The following is a 23885-nucleotide window of genomic DNA, read 5'->3' as shown; positions in this document are numbered from 1 at the left end:
AGGGACTTCCCTGGTGGCGCAGTGGTTAAGAATCCACCTGTCAATGCAGGGGACACGGGTTCGAGCCCTGGTCCGGGAAGATCCTACATGCCGCTGAGCAACTAAGCCCGTGAGCCACAACTACTGAGTCCACGTGCCACAACTACTGAAGCCCGCGTGCCTAGAGCCTGTGCTCCGCAACAAGAGAAGCCACTGCAATGAGAAGCCCACGCACCGCAACAAAGAGTAGCCCCCGCTCGCCGCAACTAGAGAAAGCCCGTGTGCTGCAACGAAGACCCAATGCAGTCAAAAATAAATACATAAAATAAAATAAAAATAAAAAAATAAAAAGACTGGAAGGATATGTTCCGAACAGTATATATCACCAGGGTGGCGGGACTTCCATTTTCTATGCTTTTGTATCTATTCGGTTTTTTTCTTTTAAAAATTTTTCTCTAACAGTTTAAAAAAATTAAGTCAAGAAAAAATTATAGATTTTTCCTATATTGTCTATCTTTTGAACATTGGTGCATCTCAGTATCAGCGTCTCTACACAAACCATTTATAGAAAAGCACATAAGAAAAATACATACTTCATCACCAACCCTTTATCTTCTCATTCAGATCTCCTGTTAAGACAGTAACCTCAGGGTCTCTACCTGTTTTACTGACTACTGTATCTTCAGTGCTAGAACATCTGGCCAATGAAAGCATTTGGCACATAACTGACAAATGAATGAGTGAAGGATATATACTTTTCTTTTCAAGTTTTAGATATGCTGATATCTTCTCATATTAAGTTTCAAAATAGAATACATGTTAAAAGTCAGGTGAGAAAAAAAATGTACAGGGAACTATCTTTTTCTGAATCTCACAACTTGCTAAAGGTGGCTGTTATGGGTTGAACTGTGTCCTCTCCAAAGAAGATGGGTTGAAGTCCTAACCTCTGGGACCTCAGAATGTGACATTATTTGGACATAGGGTCTTTGCAGGTGTAATCAGTTAAGGTGAGGTCATACTAGAGAGGGTGGGTCCCTGATCCAATACGACTGGTGTCCTTATAAGAACATAGCCTTGTTAAGACAGAGGCACAGGGAGAAGGCCACGTGAAGATGGAGGATTGGGGCGATATGTACACAAGCCAAGGAATGTCAAAGACTGCCAGCCCAAACCACCAGAAGCTGGAAGGATTCCCCTATAGGCTTCAAGGGAGGTTGGCCCTGCTGACACCTTGATTTCAGACTTCGAGCCTGCAGAACTGTGAGACAATACATTTCTGTTGTTTTAAGCTTGTGGTACTTGGTTACGGCAGGCAGCCCGAGGAAACCAACAGTGGCCTTGACTTTGAATTCTTGCAAATAATGGGGGAGGAGGAAATAGTCACCTGAGCACCATGATCCGCAAGTTTTCAATGACTTTCCAGTTTATTTTCTGATAATGGAGAATATGTCCAGTCAACTCAGGAACGCTAGAAAAGTAAACAATAAAGGATACACACAAAACAACAGGTGACTGAAATTTTAATATGCCTAGGTATTCACATAAAAACTGTAAAAATCAGCATTACAACACTGGTTTTCAAAGATTAACATTTACAACTGTAGTAAAATAAAGTTTCACAAACTAAAATTTCCTTAACACTTCATTTCAATATTAATCTCTTTACAGTTCATCAAAATGGTATTATTTCATCTTTCTTTTTTTTTTAAAGCATGGGTGCTCTTCTTAAGCGAAATGTTAACATGGGGTCCCAATATGTAAAACAGAAAGTGCAGCTGTTCTAGTTTGGGGGGCGTCCAGAGGGAGCCTAGCCTCACACTTTCCTCGGTATCACCTCTTAAGACTCTTAGCACCCTAAACATAGTCTGAGAACCATGGATTGAAAATAGTAACAATATACACTAAATAAGATATCATTGACAAAGAAGAACTAGGAAGTTTATTCAGTAATCAATACTTCGTAAGCCTTTGCTTTTCCAAATTCTTTTCTTTGGTTTCATCACTTAGAAAATTCCTCCAGTATTAATTGTTTGAATGGCAACTATATGAAGCAGAAATTGTATTTCTACACCTGGGAAATTATCTACAAGATAGATGCTGCTGAAGAGGAACCAATAACAATGATTTTTTAAAACATTTTTAAAGCAGTCTCTTGTTCACATTAATAAAAATAAAACATTTCTCATGAATAAAGCCTCAAAGCCAAGATAATTCTTGGGACAATGAAGCATTCCAATAAATCAAAGGGAGATTCTAAGCAGATGCAACATCATGGGGCCTTAGGATGGACATCTAAACAGGATAGAAACGGCAACAATATTCACACAATCCTTGTTTTCGAGGTTTACAGGAAGGGCTGGGCTGTGGGGACGTTGAGAGATGTGCACAGTGATGCTGATTAAAGATAAGAAGGCTGCCCTGGACCCCAGTAGGCACAGGGCCACAGGGAAGCATGTGCTTAAGGCGACGTGCCTAAGATTTATTTACAGCACAAAAAAAAGAAAGTCATGAGGCCATGGCCTTGGGTTAGCTGGCTGGACCTGCTCGTTAAGGTCCTTTCCTTGAGACTTATTCTATGTAGTTTATTCATTCCACAAACACGTCTATATAGTTCACAAACCCTAATGCAGTGCTTACAAATGTGCCAGGCTCTGTTCTAAGTGCTTTACGAATATTAACTCATTTAATCCTCATAACAACCCTAGGAGGTAGGTCCTATGATTAGCCCCATTTTACAGATGAGGAAATAGGCACAGGCAGATTAAGCAACTTGCCCAAGATCATAAGGCTTCAAAATGTTGAATTCAAACCCCTTTCAAGGGCAGAAATGACATCTTTGGCTAGGAAGAGAAATTTGTCCTAAAAGAATCCCAGGAACTGGCCTAAGTAAAAAAGGAAAAAGCAGCACCAGAATTGATACTCCACTCGATCATCACACCACAAGGACACAATGCTTAAATCAATTTTAACAAGATAAATATAAATTGTACACAGATGAATCCAGAATTTCTTCCACTCTTAGTAAAGGCCCTTAGTAAATTTGAATTTGTTTTGAAATGTCTGAAATGCAATCACATACTGTTTTAACTTGACATACCAGCTAAATCAACTACAAGCTGATTCAGGAGGCATTTGCTTCTCTATCACAGAGACGAGCATAAAAAAAGACAGTAAATAAATATGAAGCTTGATATAAAAAAGTGGTTTCAAATAAGTTTTAAGAATAACCCTGTACATCCCAATTCATTACTTTATCATATTCTTGAATCCTTTGCTTTATGTGAGAAAGTTTATTCTTCAGATAATCACAGCGTTCTTTTTTTTCCAGAAATGTAGGATCCTAGAAAAGAAACATAGCTATTATCTCAGCCTCTGGCTTCCTCAGCGAAAAACACAGAAACACACATTATCACCCAGAAAATGACCTTTCATAGTAGATTTTCCTGCAGCAGATTTGAAAATCTGCCTAACAAGAATAACAGGTAAGCTCTCTACATTTTTTTCAGTGGATTTTATTTCTTAGAAGCTTTTGGTTCACAGCGAAATTGAGTCGAAGTAGAGAGCTGAGGCACCCTTGAGTATTAAAATACATTAAAAAGTAATTAATGGATTAATAAAAGCTCTCTCCATCCTCTATTAATTTGTGCAATTAAGTTAAGGATGGAATTAGAAACCTGTAAAAGAACTTAATCTTTGTGAATGAAATGTGGGTGAAGAGCTCTATATGGGTGCTCATTTCCCTGGGTTCCTAAATCAGGACACAGCAGAATGTATTCAGGACAGAGACGAGAAGAAAAGGCACCCAGGGGCTTCCCTGGTGGCTCAGTGTTTAAGAATCCGCCTGCCAATGCAGAGGACATGGGTTCGGCCCTGGTCCAGGAAGATCCCACATGCCGTGGAGCAACTAAGCCCATGCGCCACAACTACTGAGCCCACACGCCGCAACTACTGAAACCTGTGAGCTCTAGGGCCCACGTGTCATAACTACTGAGCCTGTGTGCTGCAACTACTGAAGCCTGCGCTCTGCAACAAGAAAAGCCACTGCAATGAGAAGCCCGTGCACCGCAACGAAGAGTAGACCCCACTCGCTGCAACTAGAGAAAGCCTGTGCGCAGAGCAAAGAACACCCAACGTAGCCAAAAGGTAAATTAAAAACAAAAAAGGCACCCAGCAGCCACCCATGGTCCCTAACAAGTAGCATCTTAAGAAATACAAAAAAAGAACTACTTTAGCTGCAAGAATCTAAAATCTGTCAGTTGTCACCACTGTACCTGGATAAGAATACACTTTAAAGAAGAAAATGGTTTTACTCACATTCCTTTTTTTCTTAAACTCTTCATGGATTCTTGAAATTCTCTCATGTTCCTAAAAATAATATACTGTATATGTGAATGAAAATACTTGTAGTTACTCAAATCATATCTCAAGAATGTCTCAAGAGTACAGTGGGCATAGGAACAGAAAACAATTTTTACCTAAGACTATAATGAAAATATTCATACACGAACAAATTCAACTCACTGGATAAATATTTGAGGTCTTACTCTTGGCCAGGCCCTGGGATCCAGGGATGAACAGTAGGGCGAGGCCCCTGCTCGTGTAAAACCTGGACCGAGTCCCAGGGCCACTGCTTGCCGGCAGTGTGACTTGGGCAAGCTCCTTACCGTAAGACTTGGTTTCCTTATTAGTAAAATGGGAATAATAACCATAACTATCTCATAGTCTTGTGAGAAGGTTCATTTATTTGAAATGATCCTTCTAAAGTGCTTGGCACATAATAACCACATTAGCTATAATTAGGTAGCATTTTCATCCCCTTTGGCAAGTTGAGACTATTCAACTTTTGAAAATAGCTAATATGAGGTTCCTTCCAACTTTATTCTAAGTTTAATAATAAATACGAAATTTGTTAAAGGGTTGAATAGTCTATCCAAAGGAAATAGGTTACTAGAGCAATGCCCTCATTTATCCAGGTAAACCTATGCTTTGGAGATTGTGAAACACTGTAAACCTAATAAATACAAAATAAAATGTAATAATTACATGTTTTTTACATACATGTATGTAAATGTTTTTTACATACTAAGATGTTTTTTACATACTAAGATCATGAGTATTGTTTGTGTTTTGACTGCTTGCCATCAGTGAGATGAACCTGGTTATTCATTTGTCATCTACATGAACAGGTCCTGGCCTGGGACTGAACTAGCTGCCTGGGGGGCAGGAGTGCTGTGCTGGAGACGCAGGCAGAGATGAGAGTATTAAAATCTATCCTAGAGTCGGTCAGAGAGACTGAATTAGGAGGGTGAGGACCGGAGAGATTATTTTGAGCAAAACTCCTATTTGATGGGCTTAGAAAAGTCATGTGATGGTTTAATTTTTCACGGGTGCATGAGCAGGTGTGTGTGAGAACCCATGCCCCCAGCAGGCCCGCTGGGCACAGAGACGCCTCCCTGGGGACGGCGCTAGGGGACAAGTGAGCCTGGCCAACAGACTCTTGCCCACGGCAAAGCTCAGCCTGTGGCTGAGAAGAAGTTCACTTTTGTGATGCAATTGGTATCTCCACTTTAGATAAGGCCTGGAGGAGACACTAACTAACTGCGGCCCTGTCATTTGGCTACTTACTTGCCAAGCCATGCTGAAAACCAAAGGAAATGACTATTGTCGAGACTGTGTACGAGTACTGTGGGAGGACTCAGTTTCTCAGCACCTGCTGTCATCAGGACCCTCCCACCCTCAATCGCACACCCACAAGCCTGAGCCCTTGCCCACGCATACACAGCCTACACACCCGACGCCACTGGGCCTGGGCTCAAAGGCCACATGTCACATTCAGGTTTCTCAGCGTTATGTCTGTTAATCAGCTTGCTCTTCCCGACCTGCGGTGATCCAGACGCTTGGTGCCTGCTCCTTCCTTCCTGCACTCCTTTCAGGGCATCTAAACCTGGTCACCCTTTTTGGACCTGTGGACCTTGCTTGTTCTCCAAATGGTACTAACTGACCCTGAACCTGCAGTATTCTGGATTTCTCCTGCTTCCTGTTACTGGCATCTCTTAGCCAACACCCTTCCATCACTCCAAGACTGGGAAAATGTCACTACTCTATACATTTGGCTTAGAGGACTTGTAATTACAACTCATTTAAATGTACACTTAAAGGTCTGGTCAAAACAAAGATGTCCAACTAATGCAGGTCTCAGGAGAAGAATCTATCTATCTATCTATATAAAAAATGTGTGTATATATTATATATACATACACTTGACATTTACTAAAAAATGCTGTATGTTTTTAAAATTTCAATTACACAAATAGATTAGATTAATACATTCTCTTTAAAAAGGACAGGATATTACACACAAATGGTCATAGCAGCATTATTTATAATAGCCAAAAAGTGGAAACAACCCACTGTCCATCATCTGATAAATGGATAAAGAAAATGTGGTATATTCACACAATGGAATATTATTAGTCCACCACAAAAAATAATGAAATATTGATTCTCGACACACAGATGAACCTTGAAAACATGATGCTAAGCAAAAGAAGCCAGACGTGAGGCCACACATTATATCGCTGCATTTACCCGTACAGACAGAAAGTACATTAGTAGTTGTCAGTGGTTGGAGAGGGGGGAAATGGGGAAAAAGTGCTAATGGGTATGGGTTATTTCTTGGGGGGTGATGAAAATGTTCTGGAATTACAGTGGTAATGGTTATACCCCTTTGCGAAAATACTAAAACCCACTGAATTGTACACTTAAAAGCAGTGAATTTTATGGTATGTGAATTATTTCTCAATGAAAAAATATATGTCAGGTAAAAAATGCCATTGATTATGAGGGCATCCTGATTTCCCAGATAGTAAGATGTGAAGAAAAAAAAAAAAGACAGAACATTAGAGAAAACACTTCTGTCCCCTATGACTGCCATCTCCACCCTGGTTTTCCTCTCTGCCATAATCACGGTTATTGGTCGGAAGCATGAGCCTATAGCTCATGTATGCAGCTTCAGATCCCCTCTCCATCCCTACCCACTGTGCTCCCTGGGCTTGGGGTGCTAGCTGCTCGGCTGTGACTTACCCTGGAGAATGCATGGCCACCGGCACCTCCTCTACACCCCCGGCCACCGTCTGTGAATAAACCTTCCTCAAGTTACCTTACAGTGTGCTATCTGTCTCCTCTGGGACCCTGATTGACCTGGTGTGTATCTTAGGCAAATTTATATTTTACTTAAGTAAGAAAATAAAATACTGTTTAATAATTGAAGGCAAAAGACATTAAATGACATATTTTGACCTGTCACCCTGAAGATCTCAAGTGAGCTTCCGAGACAGCAGATGCAGACGGTTATGCCTTCTCTACCCTTCACGCGAGGTCGGAGTTCACCCCTCCGCTACCAGAACCCCTCCCCGGCAGCTGCAGGCACGCACCTGCTGGTTTTCTGGACGATGCGGCAACCTGCTCATCACTGCACCCAGCTCATCAAACTTCTTCAAGACGGCCTGAACTTCTGCAGAGAGCTCCTTGTACTCTGAAAACTGGTCCTGGAACACAGCTTTATAGCGTTCTCGTTCATCATCCGTCTGAATCATAGGGTATTTCCTGAGGAAAAAAAAATAAACCAAAGTTGAGGTGTGGCCAAGATGGCGGAGGAGGAAGACCCTGAGCTCACCTCCTCCCACGGGCATGCCTAAGTTACAACTATTTACAGAGCGACTACTGATGAAAAAGACTGGACGACTCGCAGAAGATATCTTCTACGATTAAAGATATAAAGTAGGCACCCCCAGATGGATAGGAGGGTAGAGACACGGTATAGTCAGGACCCATACCCTTGGGTGGGTGACCCACAAATGGGAGGATAATTGCAAGTGCAGAGGGTCTCCCCAATGAATGAGGTGTCTAAGCCCCACATTGGGCTCCCCAGCACTGGGAAGACAAGCCCCGAGAATGTCTGGTTTTGAAGGTCATCAGGGCTGACTTTCGGGACTCTGAGGGCTGTGGGAAATAGGGACTCCACCCTTACAGGGCACGCACAAAATCTCACACGCTCCAGGACCCAAAGCAGAAGCAGTGATCTGAAAGGAGCCTGGGTCAGACCCACCTGCTGATCCTGGAGAGCCTCCCGCAGAGGCAGGAGGCCACTGGAGCTCACCCTGGGGACACAGACACTGACAGCAGCTATGCTGGGGAGCTCATTCTACCACGAGGACACTGGTGCTGGCAGGCGCCATTCTGTAACCCTCCCTCTAGCTTGTCAGCAAAGGGACTGGGCCCTGCCCACCAGCCTGTCAGCACCGGGACTGGGATGCCTCAGGCCAAGCAGCTAGCCAGGTGGGGACACAGTGCCGCCCACCAACAGGCCAGCTGTCTTAAGATCCCCTGATCCCCTGGTGGATGGGGCCAGGATCCCATCCACCAGAGGACCAACACCAGCTCTGGGACGCCTGGGCCCTGCAGCCAGAGACCCCAGGACCCAGCTCTGCCCACCAGTGGGCCAGCACTAGCCCCAGGACCTGGCCCCATTGACCAGCGGGCTGGTACTAGCCCCAGGATCCCCTGGGTCCCAGCCCTGTCTACCAGCAGGCTGAAGTCATGGGACCCCCAGACCCCAGCACACCCACCAGAAGGCCAGCATCAGCGCTGAGACACTCTGGGTCCCTAAGCCAGCTGCCCTGGGATCTGACACCAGCTTTGAGACACGCTGGACCCCACACAGCCAGCCATGTCAGGAATCGGTCTCACTCAAGCAGGCTGACACTAGATATGGGACTCCCAGGCCTGCAACCACCAACCCTGGAAACCAGCTCTGCCCATCCATGGACCAGCACTAGCCCTGGGACCCCTCAGGACTCCACAGACAGCAACCTTATGACCCAGCTCCACCCACCAGTGGCCGGCAGCCTCCACACAGGCAGGGCCTGGCAACCAACAGGACTGGGGGCTGGCCATGCCTATCAGACCACCCACAGTAGTCAGCCTGCCACAACAGAAGGACCCACGCAGCCCACATAGGGGACACCCTTAGAGCATATAGCCCTGGTGACCAGAAGGGAGTGCACTGCTGGGACACACAGGACGTCTTCTACAAAAGGCCACTTCTCCAAGGTTGAGAAACAAAACCAACCTACCAAATACACAGAAATAAAACAGCAAATTAGGCAAAATTAGGCTACAGGCAATTATGTTCCAAATGAAGCAACACGATAAATCTCCAGAAAAACCAAGTAAAGTGGAAATAGGCAAACTACCCAATAATACTCGTAAAGGTGTTCAAAGAACTTGGGAGAGGAATGGATGAACAGAGTGAGAAGTTAGAAGTTTCAAACAAAGAGTGAAAAAATAAAAAGACATATTAAGCACAGCTGAAGAATACAGTAACTAAAATGAAAAATATACTAAAAGTAATCAACAGTAGATTAGATGATACAGAGCAACGGATCAGCTAACTGGAAGACAGAGCAGTGGAAATGACTCAAGCTGAACGGAAAAAAGAAAAGAAAAACAAAAAAGGAGAACAGTTTAAGAGACCTCTGGGACAACATCATGCATACTAACATTCACATTATAGGGGTCCCAGAAGGCGAAGAGAGAGAGAAAGGGGCAGAGAACATATTTGGAGACATAATAGCTGAAAACTTCCCTAACCTCAGCAGCAAGGGAAAAGCAACAATTTACTACAAGGGAACTGGCATAAGGCTATCACATGACTTTTCAGTAGAAACTCTGCAGGCCAGAAAGGAGTGACATAATATATTTAAAGTGATGATAAGGAAACACCTACAACCAAGAATACTCCACCTCAGTGGTCCCCACCCTTTTTGGCACTAGGGACCAGTTTCATGGAAGACAATTTTTCCATGGACGGGGTGGGGGTGTGCGATGGGTCAGGTGGTAATGCGAGTGATGGGGAGCGATGGAGAGCAGCAGATGAAGCTTCGCTCGCTTGCCCACCCCTCACCTCCTGCTGTGCGGCCCAGTTCCTAACAGGGATTGGTACTGGTCCGCAGCCCTGGGGTTGGGGACCCCTGCTCTACCTGGCAAGGCTTTCGTTCAGATTTGTTGGAGAGATCAAAAGTTTTACAGACAAGCAAAAGATAAAAGAGTCAGCACCACCAAACCAGCTTTACAAGAAATGTTAAAGGAACTTCTCTAAGTAGAAAAGAAAAGGCCACAGCTAGAAATCTGAAAATTACAAAAGGAAAAATCTTACTGGCAAAGGCAAATATACAGTAAAGGTAGTAAATCAGCCCTGCTATAAAGCCAGTAGGAAGGTTAAAAGACAAAAGTCATAAAGTCATCTATATCCCCAATAAGTAGTTAAGGGAGACACAAAACAAAAAGATGTAAAATTTGATGTCAAAAACAGTAAACGCTGGGGATGGAGAGCAAAATATAGGGTTGTTAAAATGTGTTCAAACTTAAGAGATCAGCAACTTAAAATAATCACAGATATATATATATATATATATATATATATATATATATATATATATATACAGTTTGCTATATATAAACCTCATGGTAACCCAAACCAAAAATCTATAATGGAGGGGACTTCTCTGGTGGTCCAGTAGCTAACACTCCACGCTCCCAATGCAGGAGGGCCAGGTTCAATCTCTGGTCAGCGAACTAGATCTCACATGCATGCTGCAACTCAGAGTTCATGTGTGGCAACTAAAGATCCCGCATGCCACAATGAAGATACCACATGCCGCAACTAAGACCTGGTGTGGCCAAATAAATAAAAAAATATTTTTAAAAAATCTATAATAGATACACACACAAAAAAGAGCAAGAAATCCAAACATAACACTAATGATAGTCATCAAATCGTAAGGAAAGAGAGCAAAAGAAGAAGAAAGGAACAAAAAAGAACCATAAAAACAACTCCCAAACAATTAACAAAATGGCAATATGTACACACCTATGAATAATTATTTTAAATGTAAATGGACTAAATGCTCCAATCAAAAGACACAGAATGCTTGAAAGGAATATTACTGAGCCATAAAAAAGAATGAACGTTAGTTATGTGGCAGCCTGGATGGGAGGGGAGTTTGGGGGAGAATGGATACATGCATATGTATGGCTGAGTCCCTTTGCTGTGCACCTGAAACTATCACAACATTGTTAATCGGCTATACTCCAATATAAAATAAAAAGTTAAAAAAAAAAAAGGAATGAAATCTTGCCATTTGCAACAACATGGATGGACCTAGAGGGTTATCATGCTTGACCTAGAGGGTTATCATGCTTACTGAAATAAGTCAAACAGAGAAAGACAAATACTGTATGATTTCACTTACATGAGGAATCTAGAAAACAAAACAACTGAACAAACATAACGAAACAGAAACAGACTCATAGGTACAGAGAACAAACAGGTGGTTGCCAGAGGGGAGGGGGGTGGGGGAAGTGAAGAAACAGGTGAAGGAGATTAAGAGGTAAAAACTTCCAGATGCAAAATAAATGAGTCACAGGTACAACATGTACAGTATGGGGAATACAGTCAATAACTATGTAATATCTTTGTACTGTGACAGATAATAACCAGAGTTATCCTGGGGATGATTTTGAAATGTATAGAAATATACATTTCACTATGTTGTGCACCAGGAACTAACAGTGCTGTAGGTCAATTATACTTCAAAAACAAACAGACAAACTCATAGAAAAAGAGATCAGATTTGTGGTTACCAGAGGCGGGGGGAGGAAGTAGGGGGAGAGGGAATTGGATGAAGGTAGTCAAAACCTATAAACTTCCAGTTATAAGATAAATAAGTATTAGTGATGTAATGTACAACATGATAAATATAATTAACACTGCTGTATGTTACATATGAAAGTTAAGAGAGTAAATCCTAAGAGTCCTCATCACAAGGAAAAAATTTTTTTCTATTTCTTTAATTTTGTATCTATATGAGATGACGGGTGCTCACTAAACCTACTGTGATAATCATTTCAGGATGCATGTAAGTCAAACCATTACGCTGCACACTTCAAACTTATACAGTGCTATAGGTCAATTATATCTCAATAAAACTGGAAGAAAAAAAATAAGGTGAAGTGACAACTTTTTCACTAAAACAAGAGGAATAGGAAATCAGCTTATTAGCTTATTCCTCAACGACCATACTGTACCTTCAATTCAATATACTACCTCTCAGGAAACAAACAACTGTTCAAATATAATTGACTTTAAGCAGAGCATTAACTTGTAGACAAACAGACGAGAGAAAACCCAAATGGAACCTCTCTATTTTTACCTTGAAGAAGGACTTAGGTAGATACTCACGCCACATAATCTGGCATCACGATCGGTTTCGGGATGTGGCCAGGGGGGATATGTCCACTCAGTCGCTCAGGTTTCATTTTTGTTGCTCTCAGTTCTTTAAAATTAACTTCTTGGTCTCTCTGTCTGTCACAACCGGTGGCCATGTCACACTACAGTTAGAGAGAAAAAGAGGATTTAATTATAAATGAAGGCAGAAGAAAAAAAAAAAAATCCCAACTTTATTCTTAGAAGGAAACTGGGGGGTGGGAGTAGGAGGAAGAAAAGTAGAGACAGCAATCAACAATTTCCCTTCAGAATTACGTGTTTTATAGTCACATAGTTGTTCTGAACACTTTTGTAACAGTTAAGGGAAACACAGTGACCTATGAGAGTATATAATAAATAAAACACCCTCCAATCCCAATCGTGGGATCATCAAAGGTGGATGATGAAATGGTAAATGTGTCTTAAGTACTTTTAAGATTAATACCCCAACTAACTGTAAAAGAACAGAAAATGTAGTTCAAAATAAGAAATTCAGCGATAAAAATGGAACAAGTCGACTTAAATGGAAAGAGAAAAAAATGACACCAGCAACTTGAGATGAATCAATTACAAGTAGCCACTGAGTAGGTCAGAATGGGGGACGAGTCACGTTGCTTCATCATCTGAAAAGGAGAGCAAGCAAAACCAAGGGAAGGGCGGTGGATGTCTTTACTTTCCCAGGTGTTCTTAACCTGCGGTTCCTTGAAGAGGTCCATGAGAATGCTGGAGATAGTGGTTTAAGTCACCTGGCTTCTACACTGGAGAGCTCCTAGAGGTCTCTGTAGGAAAAGGATCCATTTAAAGAGGGGGAAAGAACATGAGACAGAAATGCCCAAGGAGGAAGCATGGGGACAGACCTTAAGAGCTAAAATAGGGCTTCCCTGGTGGTACAGTGGTTAATAAGAGTCCACCTACCAATGCAGGGGACACGGGTTTGAGCCCTGGTCCGGGAAGATCCCACACGTGCGGAGCAACTGGGCCCGTGTGCCACAACTACTGAGCCTGCGCCCTAGAGCCCACGAGCCACAACTACTGAGCCTGCGTGCCGCAACTACTGAAGCCCACGCTCTAGAGCCCACATGCCACAACTGCTGAGCCCATGTGTCTAGAGCCTGTGCTCCGCAGCAAGAGAAGCCACCGCAATGAGAAGCCTGTGCACCACAAAGAAGAATAGCCCCCTCTCGCTGCAACTAGAGAAAGCCGGCACACAGCAATGAAGACCCAATGCAGCCAAAAATAAAAATAAATAAATAAATAAATTTATTAAAAAAAAAAAAAAGAGCTAAAATAGCTAACAGGAGGGACGTATTAGTGGAAGACCCAGGGGAGCCCACTCCAGAATGGGCAGGGTGAGGTGGATGTGTAGCTTTGGGGTTAGGAAAAGAGTGCTTGGGGGCCCCACTGGGCAGCGCCCAGAACACCAACCAAATTGGTGAGGCTGGTGGATGCCAGGAGAGGGGTTTCCATGTTACACATAAAGGAGCAAGGTTCAGAGAGGTTCAGTAAATTCTCCAAGGTCTCAAGGCTCTGAGTGGAAAAGCCGCAATGAAAACCCAGCACTCTTCCGGGAATTCCCTGGCAGTCCAGCGGTTACAACTCCTCGCTCTTACGGCCGAGGGCCTGGGTCCTATAAGCTGCATGGCACGGCCAAAAAAAAACACACCTAAAAACCAAAACCCAACCAACCAACCAAACAAGCCAGCACTTTTTTGGCTCGTTGATTCTTTAAATGAGCAACACGAGGAAACAGGTTTACTTAAATGTATACTGCTCAATCCTAAAGCTAGAAATGAGTTTGTGATGGGGAGGGGGGTGGGCAAAGCCATACCGCTTGAGCATGTTGATCCCATGACACAGAAGAAAGCTCCCTCCACTCACCCCTTGGGGCTTTAGTCCACGCTTGCTGAATTAAACTCGCCGAACTAACCGAGGGTTGCTCGGGAGCGACCCGACTCCATTGAAAACAAAATATAAAACAAGATTTTAAAAAACCTTGCTCTTTACCTTGTCAGGCAGCTTTGAAAATCCTTTGTTTCCTGATTTCTCTATCTCTGAGGCTGCCTTTGAGGTCTGGTTTAACATTAGCTCATTCTAGAAACTACCAGCTGTTAACTCACCAAATAGCTCAGCCCACGGATTAGTGGGTTAGTCGGATTAGATGTGCAGGCTGCTGACCTGCCCTGGGGTAGGGCTACCAAGAGGGGAAGCTTGCACCCGAGGCGCTGGGTGGAAGGGGAGCCAGGTCCCCTCGGCCAGAAAGGACGCCCAGCCATCGGCCCTGAACAGCAAGAACATGAGTGGGGAGCAGAAAACCCAGAGGAAAGGAGATCAAACAGGAGTATTTCAGGAAACATATTCTGAGGTCAGTATCTATCTCACTTTGTTCCTCGCTGGTCGGGATGTTATTTCTTCATCCTAATGAATTCTTTTATGTTTACTCTTGAAAATCCATCATGGTATTAAAATTAGGGGAAACTTTTTTGGCTTAAATAAGTGGATTTCCATTTCATGGCATCCCTTTTTAGCTTCTAAGTATTTAACCATCCGGCTGCCTGAGGAGTGGCCAGGGAGCACATTGACTCCCTGGTCAGCAGCCCCAGGCGTCAGGCTCGGTTTTCCTGGTCAAAATCACGAATTCTACCCAGGTAGTCACGTTGGGGAGGAGAGTCCATATGAGTTTTCTCCCCCCTCAGGTAAAGTTTTTTCAAGCAGAAATTATTCATTTTCCTTACTTGCCCATCTCTAATTCCAAGATTCACCTTTTAATATAAAAAGGGAGTTCTAAGAAGTCATAATATTTCCACACAGACTATTTCACCTGCTTTACTTTTTTTTTTCTGTTTTTATGCTCTTAAAATTTTCTTTCACTCTTTTTGGGTGAACCTCACTGATCATCAGTGCAGAAAACCTTACTGGGGAAAAAATATCTAGAACTAGATATGACTCAAAAAATTAAAATCTCTTCGGTCTTTCACGGGAAGGAGGTAGTTGGGCTCCAGCCCTGGGACACACCACTTTCAAACAGTACTCCTGATTACAAACACACGGCCCCAGATTTCATAGGACCTTTCTTTGCATCTAGCAAAAACTAGCCTTGTCAGCACATATAAGAAAAGCTTTACTATGAAGCAAGAGAAAGTAATTAAGCCATGGGGTAAGTAATGCTATGGATATAATTACTAAGGTTTTCAAATTAAAAATGGGCTGAATGGGACTTCCCTGGTGGCGCAGTGGTTAAGGATCTGCCTGTCAATGCAGGGGACATGGGTTCAAGCTCTGGTCCAGGAAGATCCCACATGCCGCAGAGCAACTAAGCCCGTGCACCACAACTACTGAGCCCGTGCTCTAGACCCACGTGCCACAACTACTGAAGCCCGTGTGCCTAGAGCCTGTGCTCTGCAACAAGAGAAGCCACCGCAATGAGAAGCCTGTGCACCACAATGAAGAGTAGCCCCCACTCACCGCAACTAGAGAAAGCCCGCATGCAGCAACGAAGACCCAAAGCAGCCAAAAATAAATAAATAAATAATAAAATTTTTTAAAAATTACATTTAAATATGTAAGGAGAACCAACTAGGTTCACTTGTAGAAGCTTCATCTAACAAAATTAAAAGATGCTACAAATAGCCTTGTCTGATCTGCTCCTCTTAGTATTAGAAAAAAGCTGAGGGACATCCCTGGTGGCAATTAAGAATCCGCCTACCAATGCAGGGGACACAGGTTTGATCCCTGGGCCGGGAAGATCCCACATGCCGTGGAGCAACTAAGCCTGTGCGCCACAACTACTGAGCCTGCACTCTAGAGCCCACGAGCCAGAACTACTAAGCCCGTGTGCCACAACTACTGAAGCTGGCATGCCTAGAGCCCGTGCTGCACAACAAGAGAAGCCATCGCAATGAGAAGCCCGCACACCGCAACGAAGAGTAGCCCCCACTCGCCGCAACTAAAGAAAGCCCACGCAAGCAACGAAGACCCAACGCAGCCAAAATGTAAATAAATAAAATTTTAAAAAGAATTGAAAAAAAAAGGAAAGAAAAAAGCTGAAAGTCCTATTATGAACTTAATGCGATAGATACACTTTTACAGACAGATGATCTACTCTATAGATAAACAGATAAGAGAGAAAATTATTTAACAAATCTAGAGATAAAATATAACGTGAACTTTATTCTTACCATTTTCCTTTTCGATGGCAATGATGGCTCACTTATCTGGAACAAAAAGAGTTAAAATGACTTTTCAGAGGTGTGTGAAGCTACTTTGCAAATATTTTTGTCCATTTGTACCTGTAGCCCAATCTCAATTTTACAGATGTTGATTCTCTGCTGTACAGATGATCCTCCTACTCTTTTGGCCACGTTTTGATGGGCCAGTGGAGAACCAGAGGAGGAGGGATAACTGTGATTCCCTGTCAATCAGGAGCAGAGAGCAGAGTTGGAAATACGGAGATGGTGGTGACTCTTATGTGAGTTGCTTTGAATTACCTAGAGATTTTATTTATTCTTGGTTCCTGTTACCTTGAACGATTAAAGAGTTTGGGATGGTTAAATTATAAAATTAATAGAAAAAAGCTATATGCCATTATGTCTTTTAACATTTAGGAAGTTATAGCAACACACAAACAGGAATCATAGGTGACTCAAGTTTAATTAACCGTTATGCGAAGTCTTATAAAAACAAATTTTTGTTGAGAAAAGGAAAAGAAATAAAAGTACTGTTGATAACAGTCATATTCATGTAGAATTTGAAATAATATTAAGAACTCCGTTGTTATTAAATTTACATAAAATTATAAAGAAGTGTGTGCTTCACTATCTGGATTTCACACTGATTAGAATTTAAAGTTCCTTACTTTGTATACACAGATGTAAATTTAAAAAATAGGTGGCTCAGTGGTTAAGAATCCGCCTACCAATGCAGGGGACACAGCTTTGAGCCCTGGTCCGGGAAGATCCCACATGCTGTGGAGCAACTAAGTCCGTGCACCACAACTACTGAGCCTGTGCTCTAGAGCCCACGAGCCACAACTACTGAGCCCGCGCTCCACAACAAGAGAAGCCACCACAATGAGAAGCCCACATACTGCAACAAAGAGTAGCCCCCGCTCAACTCAACTAGCGGAAGCCTGAGCGCAGCAACGAAGACCCAATGCAGCCAAAAATAAATAAATTAAATAAATAAATTTAAAAAAAATATGCTTACAGTGCTTAGATAAATTTTTAGAAACAACTTGAATCTATGTCAAGTTCTAGTAAGATAAATATATTTATGACACTAGAGTATGGGGTTCTGTGTAGAACACATAAGGTACCTATTATAAAGTTAGTCAAGTTTTTTGCTGTTGTTATGAATAAGATTAAAAAAAATACATAGGTCAGTGAGTAAATACTTAGGTTATTGAGTATATAAGGAAGGATTTTATTTTTAGCTATAGTTTTGCCCAATATACACCATGTGCCATTGTACCTAGGAAGTCTTTGGAAAAGTGGGGAAAAAAAATGCATGGTATAGTTGACTTAAAATTAAGAAAATATTTAAGGTAATACTGACATTTTCAGAGGCACAGGAAATTCTACTATACACTCCTCCTTAGAAGAAGAAAGCAAAACATCAACTTATTTCAGGGAATAATGAAGTTAGCAGAACATACTCTAACACTTTTGCTACCATTCCAAAGAAAATATTTTTAATAGGGCTTTTATATAATCTTATGCAGGTATTATCATCATTTCTTCTTTGTAGAAATTCAGTAGTTGTTTTCCCCTTAAGTATCGGACAGACAATACTGCAACCGACAAACTATATATTGTATTACACATCTGGGGTCTACCTGCAACATTCTACAAATGACACACCAGAGTGCGTTATCCTGGTCAGAGCATGTCAGATGCTGAGTGGGGCCTTTTGAACTTCAGACCCTTAAAGACAACAACAGCTTTGTTTTGAGAACTATACATATTTAAGGAGGGAGTAAACAGAAAGAAAGAAGAAAGATGGTGAAATCCCTTACCTCCTGTTGCTCCATGTATTCCCTGTGTCTCCGAGCCGCCTCGTGCCTCCATAACTTCAGGCAAACCAAAGCTCCAATGAGATAAACAATCATGGTGACAAAGAGGAAGATCATCGCTGCTATCTGTCCTCCTTCCACCCGGCAGAACGCTGCATTCACTGGCGTGTTAAATAATGGATAGTAGCAGAGTCCACCTCGGTTGGTATCGTTCACATAGACTATGGCTGCGGCCATGTACAAGATAAACAAGGAGACGTTAATCCCAAATTCAGTTAGGGGCCACCAATTTGAGTCCAAAAGAATGGTCCGATAATACATGGACATGCCAAGCACCAGAATAATAATGGTGGTGATCCAAGCCAATCCAGCAACCACAAGCACAAAAGGGGTTTTGGGGCCACTATAGTAATAGCCCCCATACATACTGCCCAGGCCGCCAACGCCTCCCATGCCATAGGGCTGTGAATATCCGAACAGGTTATACCACTCGCTGTCCTTGTGAATGTACGCCGTGACACAAGCGAAGACGCCGGCCCCCAGAAGCAGCTCCACCACACCCAGAATCCGCAGCAGGCCTGCCCATGACTTCATGTAGGAATACCTCAGGTGATACTCCTCCACCTTCTCACTGTAGGTTTGGGCTGTGTGTGTGCGTCGGCCTAGGGATCCGTAGGGATCGTGGGGAAACACTGCCTCGGCCTCTTTCCGGGAACGACAGCTGCCTTCTGACCCGCCCTGAGGATCTTCGCAGGAGTTGGGGGGTGAACAGTGGTTTGGTCTTGCGGGAGAGGCTGGAGGTGAACACTGCACTCCATCGGAGATGTATCTGATGTCTGACACCGGCTTATCCCACTCTGGGTCCTTTTTCTTCCCTCTGAAGAAGTTCTTCCAGGACTCAGGGACAAAGCGCCTTACAGGCTTGAGATCTGGCGCTACGGCCGGTTCCTCTGTGTCACTTGAGTAGAATTCGGGGCCGAATGGTGGCTGTAATGGGAGAGGGGGTGGTGGCAACGGATCAGCGCTCACAGCCAGCTCACTGTCGTGAAGAGTCTGGAAGGTTCTTACGGTGCCATCTTGATAGTCTGAGTCCCTTGGGACCTCATCGTAGCGCCTGTCCCGATTCCTGGATCTCCCGTCACTTGACAACATTTGTGATGTTCACACCTGGGGCCAAGATTAAAGTTATCACTTATGCTTAGTTATTTATCCTTTCAATGATGCCGGTTTTATTCACTTAGTAGCAAATGATCATATTCAGGAAACCAACATGATCATATCTAATTATCATGATATATAAAAATGACAACATAAATCATGTACACTTTAAACATGTGTAACAATTATGTTAGCCAGGGATCTACTAATCATTCTATGAGATTTTAAGGGCAATCAAAATTTTAAATCTTAGTTCTTGATTAAAACATAAGTTGAATTTACCTATGAGCCCTATAAACAACAAAATGCAAAAATCCAAAAATGAGACTAAATTTTAATAATACAGGATGCTAACACATTCCAAGTAGAGTCCTTTCCTCAAATATCTAAATCAACATATTTAAGAGTTTGAACATACCAAAATGTGATTGGTCAGCAAATATTCTTCACTTTCATTAACTGAAGTCTGCTTTGGAATGGCCCAGGAGAAGCAGTCTGATAAACACAGGGAGTGGAGAGTCCCTTTCTTTTCTAACTCGGGAAGTCACGTTACAGGAGTTGCTTCTTCCACTCTAATAGTATAACACTTGATGCTAGATATAAAAAATTGAATTCTCAGAAAAAAAAAATCGCCAAAGGCTAAGATTCCCTGAAAGTACAGCACAGAGCGGCAGCAATGGCCATGGACATCACTCTTTCCAGAGCAATTGTTTAAAGGTGACTTGCTGTTGCCATGGAAAGGCTCAAAAAGTATCTTACAGGGTATTCAATCCACCTGAAAAATAAAGCATAGAAAAAGCACTTTTTATCAAACCTGTTGATTTCCTTCATGAAATCAATGACCTGGACATGTATGTAAAAAGGAAACTATTTGCTAATGTAACTACTAGGTTTAAGGCACAATGATTTTCTCCCTCAAATTGCTCATGAGTATTTACTGAAGACTCGCTGGACACATGGTATTGTACTTGGCACTGTAAAGGTCTCAAAATTAAAGCTGGTAATCCCACCTTTACGGTGTTGAACAATTTAGAAATTCCTAAGGCTTTGTTGTGTTTTACTTTGTAAAATGGAGATCTATCACTCAACAAGTATTTACCGAGTGCCTGCCATGCACCAGGCTTGCTGAAGATGTATCAGTGAACAAAGCCAATGGAAATCCTTGCCTTCATGGAGCTTAAATTCCAGTGGGTGGGCGGGGGTGACAGATGATAGATAAATCAAGTGAAATATATCGGATGCCAAGGAACAAAGTTAAGAAAGAGGATAAGAAGTGCAGTGTGGACAGGGTGTTATAATTTTAAACAGAGTGACGAGGGAAGTCTTCAGAGAGAACATGACATCTGAATATAGAAATGAAGGAGATGAGAGAGGAAGCCAGGCAGGTATAAGGGGTAAGTGTTCCACACAGATGGAACAGCTAGTGTAAAAGCCTTAAAGTGGGAGTGCCTGGCATGTTCGAGCACTGTTAAGGAATGGAGGCAGCAGCAGGGTGAGTGAGAGGGTGAGTAGTAGAATTGAGGCCATCTGAATCGTTAGGGCTTAAAAATCATTAGAGGGACTTCCCTGGTGGTGCAGTGGTTAAGAATCCGCCTGCCAACACAGGGGACATGGGTTTGAGCCCTGGACTGGGAAGATACCACATGCGCGGAGCAACTAAGCCCGTGCGCCACAACTACTGAGCCTGTGCTCTAGAGCCCTTGAGCCACAACTCCTGAGCCTACGTGCCACAACTACTGAAGCCCACACACCTAGAGCCCGTGGTCCGCAACAAGGGAAGACACCACAATAAGAAGCCCGCGCACCTCAACGAAGAGTAGCTCCTGCTCACCCCAACTAGAGAAAGCCCACGTGCAGCAATGAAGACCCAATGCAGCCAAAAATAAACAAATAAATAAATTTTAAAAATAAATAAATAAATAAAAATCATTAGAAAGATTTAGGCTTCTATTGGGAGTGAGAAGCCATTGGAAAATTTTCAGTAGAGGTCTGACATGATATGACTTATTTTAACCGGATCACCCTGGGTGCTCTGTTAAGAGTACATTCCAGAAGAAAAGGGTGAAAAGAGAGAGACTGGCTAGAAGGCCACTGAAATACAGTTGACCCTTGACCAACATAGGGGTTAGGGGCACCAACTCTCTTCACAGTCAAAAACCCAAGTGTAACTTTATAGTCGGTAATATGTAGTTGTGGTCCCAAATCCACGGATTCAACCAATTGCAGACCACGCAGCACTGCAGTACATATTTATTGAAAAAAAAAAAAAAACAACGCATGTAAGTGGACCCCTGTGGTTCAAACCTGTGTTGTCCAACTGTAATCCAATGGACCATGGTGGTAGCAATGAAGATAGCAAGAAGAGGTTAAACTCTATGTTCAGGGAATTAAAAATTTTTATTTTAGAAATTTCCAAACACAATAAAAAGTGGAAAGAACAGTATTATGAGCCCTTATGTGCCCATCAACCACTTTCAATAATTATCAATTTATGACCAATCTTGTTTCGTCTATACCCTCTACCTTATTCCTTTTGTCAATAGATTACTTTAAAGCAAATCCCAGACACCAGATCATTTCATCTGCAACATTTCTCCAACCCTCCAGCTTAGTCCTAGGAGAAGCAGCCTGAAGAGAGCCTGAGATACCTGTTAGAAGTCCAGGTAAAGATACCAAGTAGGCAGTCTACCCACAGAAGGGTATATACTACCACAGACTAAATACAGTCACCTGGGTACTGGGTGGAGATGGAGAAGAGGTCTAAATTCTAGGGTCTTCTAATGGGCCACTCCAATTTTAGAGAATTAACTGTGAGTCCCAGCATGGTGCCCAATGCAAAGTAGGAGACAAAATTTAGTGTAGAAAAAAAATTCTACAATGATAGCAATTAGCAGTTATTTTTTTGTCTTTCATCGCTTTATCTGTTGTCTAAAAACATTTAAATTCTAGGAATGCATAGTACTAGTATAATTCTTGAAATACATTTTCCTAAAAATAGTAGAGGCAAAAGCACAACAAATAACTTTAGCAAGTTTTACATATCCTTCAATCTCTTTGATATACAGGCATTTAAAGGATACCGGTTGCTTAATTTAACTCACTGGCAAAAGTATGCTTCACTATAATGGATTTAATTCATGCTCACCTGTGAAATGTGGCTTATTTGAATTAGATCACCTTATCAGTGTTTAAATAAAAAGCCAAAATTACAAATTTGAAGAATTGTGGAATAGCAAATTATGTAATTTTGGAAAGGAATAATAGTTGTATTTTACCACATTTCAATGTCTGGATACCCCTAGCATCTCTCAGGGTGTCACTGAGAGTCCACTTAGAATCAGCACGCTGAGGCAGAGAGAGTCTTTGTTTTGTTCCAGCCCCCGGGGCCCGACTCCATTCTGTTGGCACACAAATCTCCGAAAAGTCAAAGCGGTGGGAGGAGAAATGGTTCTCCCCAGCGAAGTGTTATAGGAATCCAGTTGGTCACCTTTACACCAACAGAATCACCACCTAAGCTGGCTTTAAAGTTTTGCTGGCTCCGAGAAAGGGGCCGATTTCATACGTTTCTGGGTTTCCAGGGGGATGGGAAATCCCCTGCGCTCTGACCTGAACCCTCGAGCGAGTGCCCGGGAATACAGAGCATCCTCGTCGGGGGTCCCTCCCCAGGCCGCGGCTCGGCGCTACGCCCCCGACCCACCAACCTCGCTCAGTCCTCAGCTCTGCCCACCCAGGTGCGCGTCTCCGCGTCAGAGGGAAAATACACTCTTCGTCTCCCGAGACTGTCCCCAAAGTGGCCGGAACTAAATCGGGCCGGACGTGCCCAGGTCTGGATAACCCCGCGCCCGGAAGGACCGCGGCTTCGCGGCTTGGGGTGGGCGCGTCTCGCCCGGCACCTGTGTCCGCCGAATGAAACCTGGTTGGCCGAGGGGCCCTCCGGCCTCCCAGGCTCCCGCTCTCCCCGGGGCCCCGCACCCCTTACCGCGCCGGCGCCCGGCCTCGGGTGCAGGTAGTGGCCGGCCGCGCAGCGAGCGCGCCGCTCCTAGGGGCCGAGGGACGCCGAGGGCTCCCTCCCCGCCGCACGCCTGCCTGAGGTCCGCCGACCCCTCCCCGGGGTCCGCCGGCCCCTCCCCGCCCACGTCCCGGTCACGTGGGCCCCACCCCTGGCGCTCCGCTCACCTGCGCAGCCGCCGGGAAGTGCGCGCCCGCCGCCCGCGGCTCTGAAACCAGGATTGGGCGCCGGGGGCGGGGCCGGGCCGAGCTGAACTTCGCCCTGTCCGGCTTTCTCAGGCCCGGACTCCCGCCTGGGGCCCGGGCGGGTCGGTTCCCTCACCCCCACCGCACCTCAGGGCAACAGCTAGGAGAGCTCTGGAAAGGTCGTTAAGGGTGAGAGCAAACCCTCCGGAGAGTTTTCTTCGC

At 43.5% G+C, this 23885-nt stretch overlaps 1 protein-coding gene across 5 annotated transcripts; it reads right to left on the bottom strand.

Annotated features, from left to right (window-relative positions):
* Window positions 1-1360: 1360 nt before the first annotated feature.
* On the bottom strand, window positions 1361-23742 carry MARVELD2 (MARVEL domain containing 2). 5 transcript variants are annotated; one of them, XM_028164951.2, is made up of 9 exons: window positions 23449-23582; window positions 19888-20244; window positions 18315-19478; window positions 16480-16515; window positions 12281-12429; window positions 7413-7584; window positions 4294-4344; window positions 3230-3319; window positions 1361-1447 (listed from the first exon to the last, which is right to left on the bottom strand). In XM_028164951.2, exons 3-9 carry the CDS (start codon window positions 19461-19463, stop codon window positions 1439-1441), a joined length of 1656 nt encoding a protein of 551 aa, XP_028020752.1. In that variant the 5' UTR covers window positions 19464-19478; window positions 19888-20244; window positions 23449-23582; the 3' UTR covers window positions 1361-1438. The 5 variants fall into 5 exon arrangements, with proteins under 5 accessions (XP_028020752.1, XP_007176032.1, XP_028020750.1 ...); XM_007175970.3 differs by lacking the exons at window positions 1361-1447; window positions 23449-23582 and adding an exon at window positions 23646-23742 and having other exon boundaries at window positions 1483-3319; XM_028164949.2 differs by lacking the exon at window positions 1361-1447 and having other exon boundaries at window positions 1483-3319.
* Window positions 23743-23885: the final 143 nt, after the last annotated feature.

This window comes from Balaenoptera acutorostrata, chromosome 2, assembly GCF_949987535.1.
Source record: "Balaenoptera acutorostrata chromosome 2, mBalAcu1.1, whole genome shotgun sequence".
In the NCBI taxonomy this organism is placed as follows: Eukaryota; Metazoa; Chordata; class Mammalia; order Artiodactyla; family Balaenopteridae; genus Balaenoptera; species Balaenoptera acutorostrata.
Note: the sequence above shows the minus strand (reverse complement) of the source record. Positions and strands in the feature narration are given on the sequence as shown.

Excerpts from the sequence above, each read along its gene's own strand:
- MARVELD2 (XM_007175970.3), bottom strand. The coding sequence starts at position 19,463 with ATGTTGTCAAGTGACGGGAGATCCAGGAATCGGGACAGGCGCTACGAT. Across the intron at positions 12,430-16,479 it reads TGCCATCGAAAAGGAAAATG|TGTGACATGGCCACCGGTTG; the intron begins GTAAGAATAAAG and ends CTCTAACTGTAG. Across the intron at positions 4,345-7,412 it reads ATCGTCCAGAAAACCAGCAG|GAACATGAGAGAATTTCAAG; the intron begins GTGCGTGCCTGC and ends TATTATTTTTAG.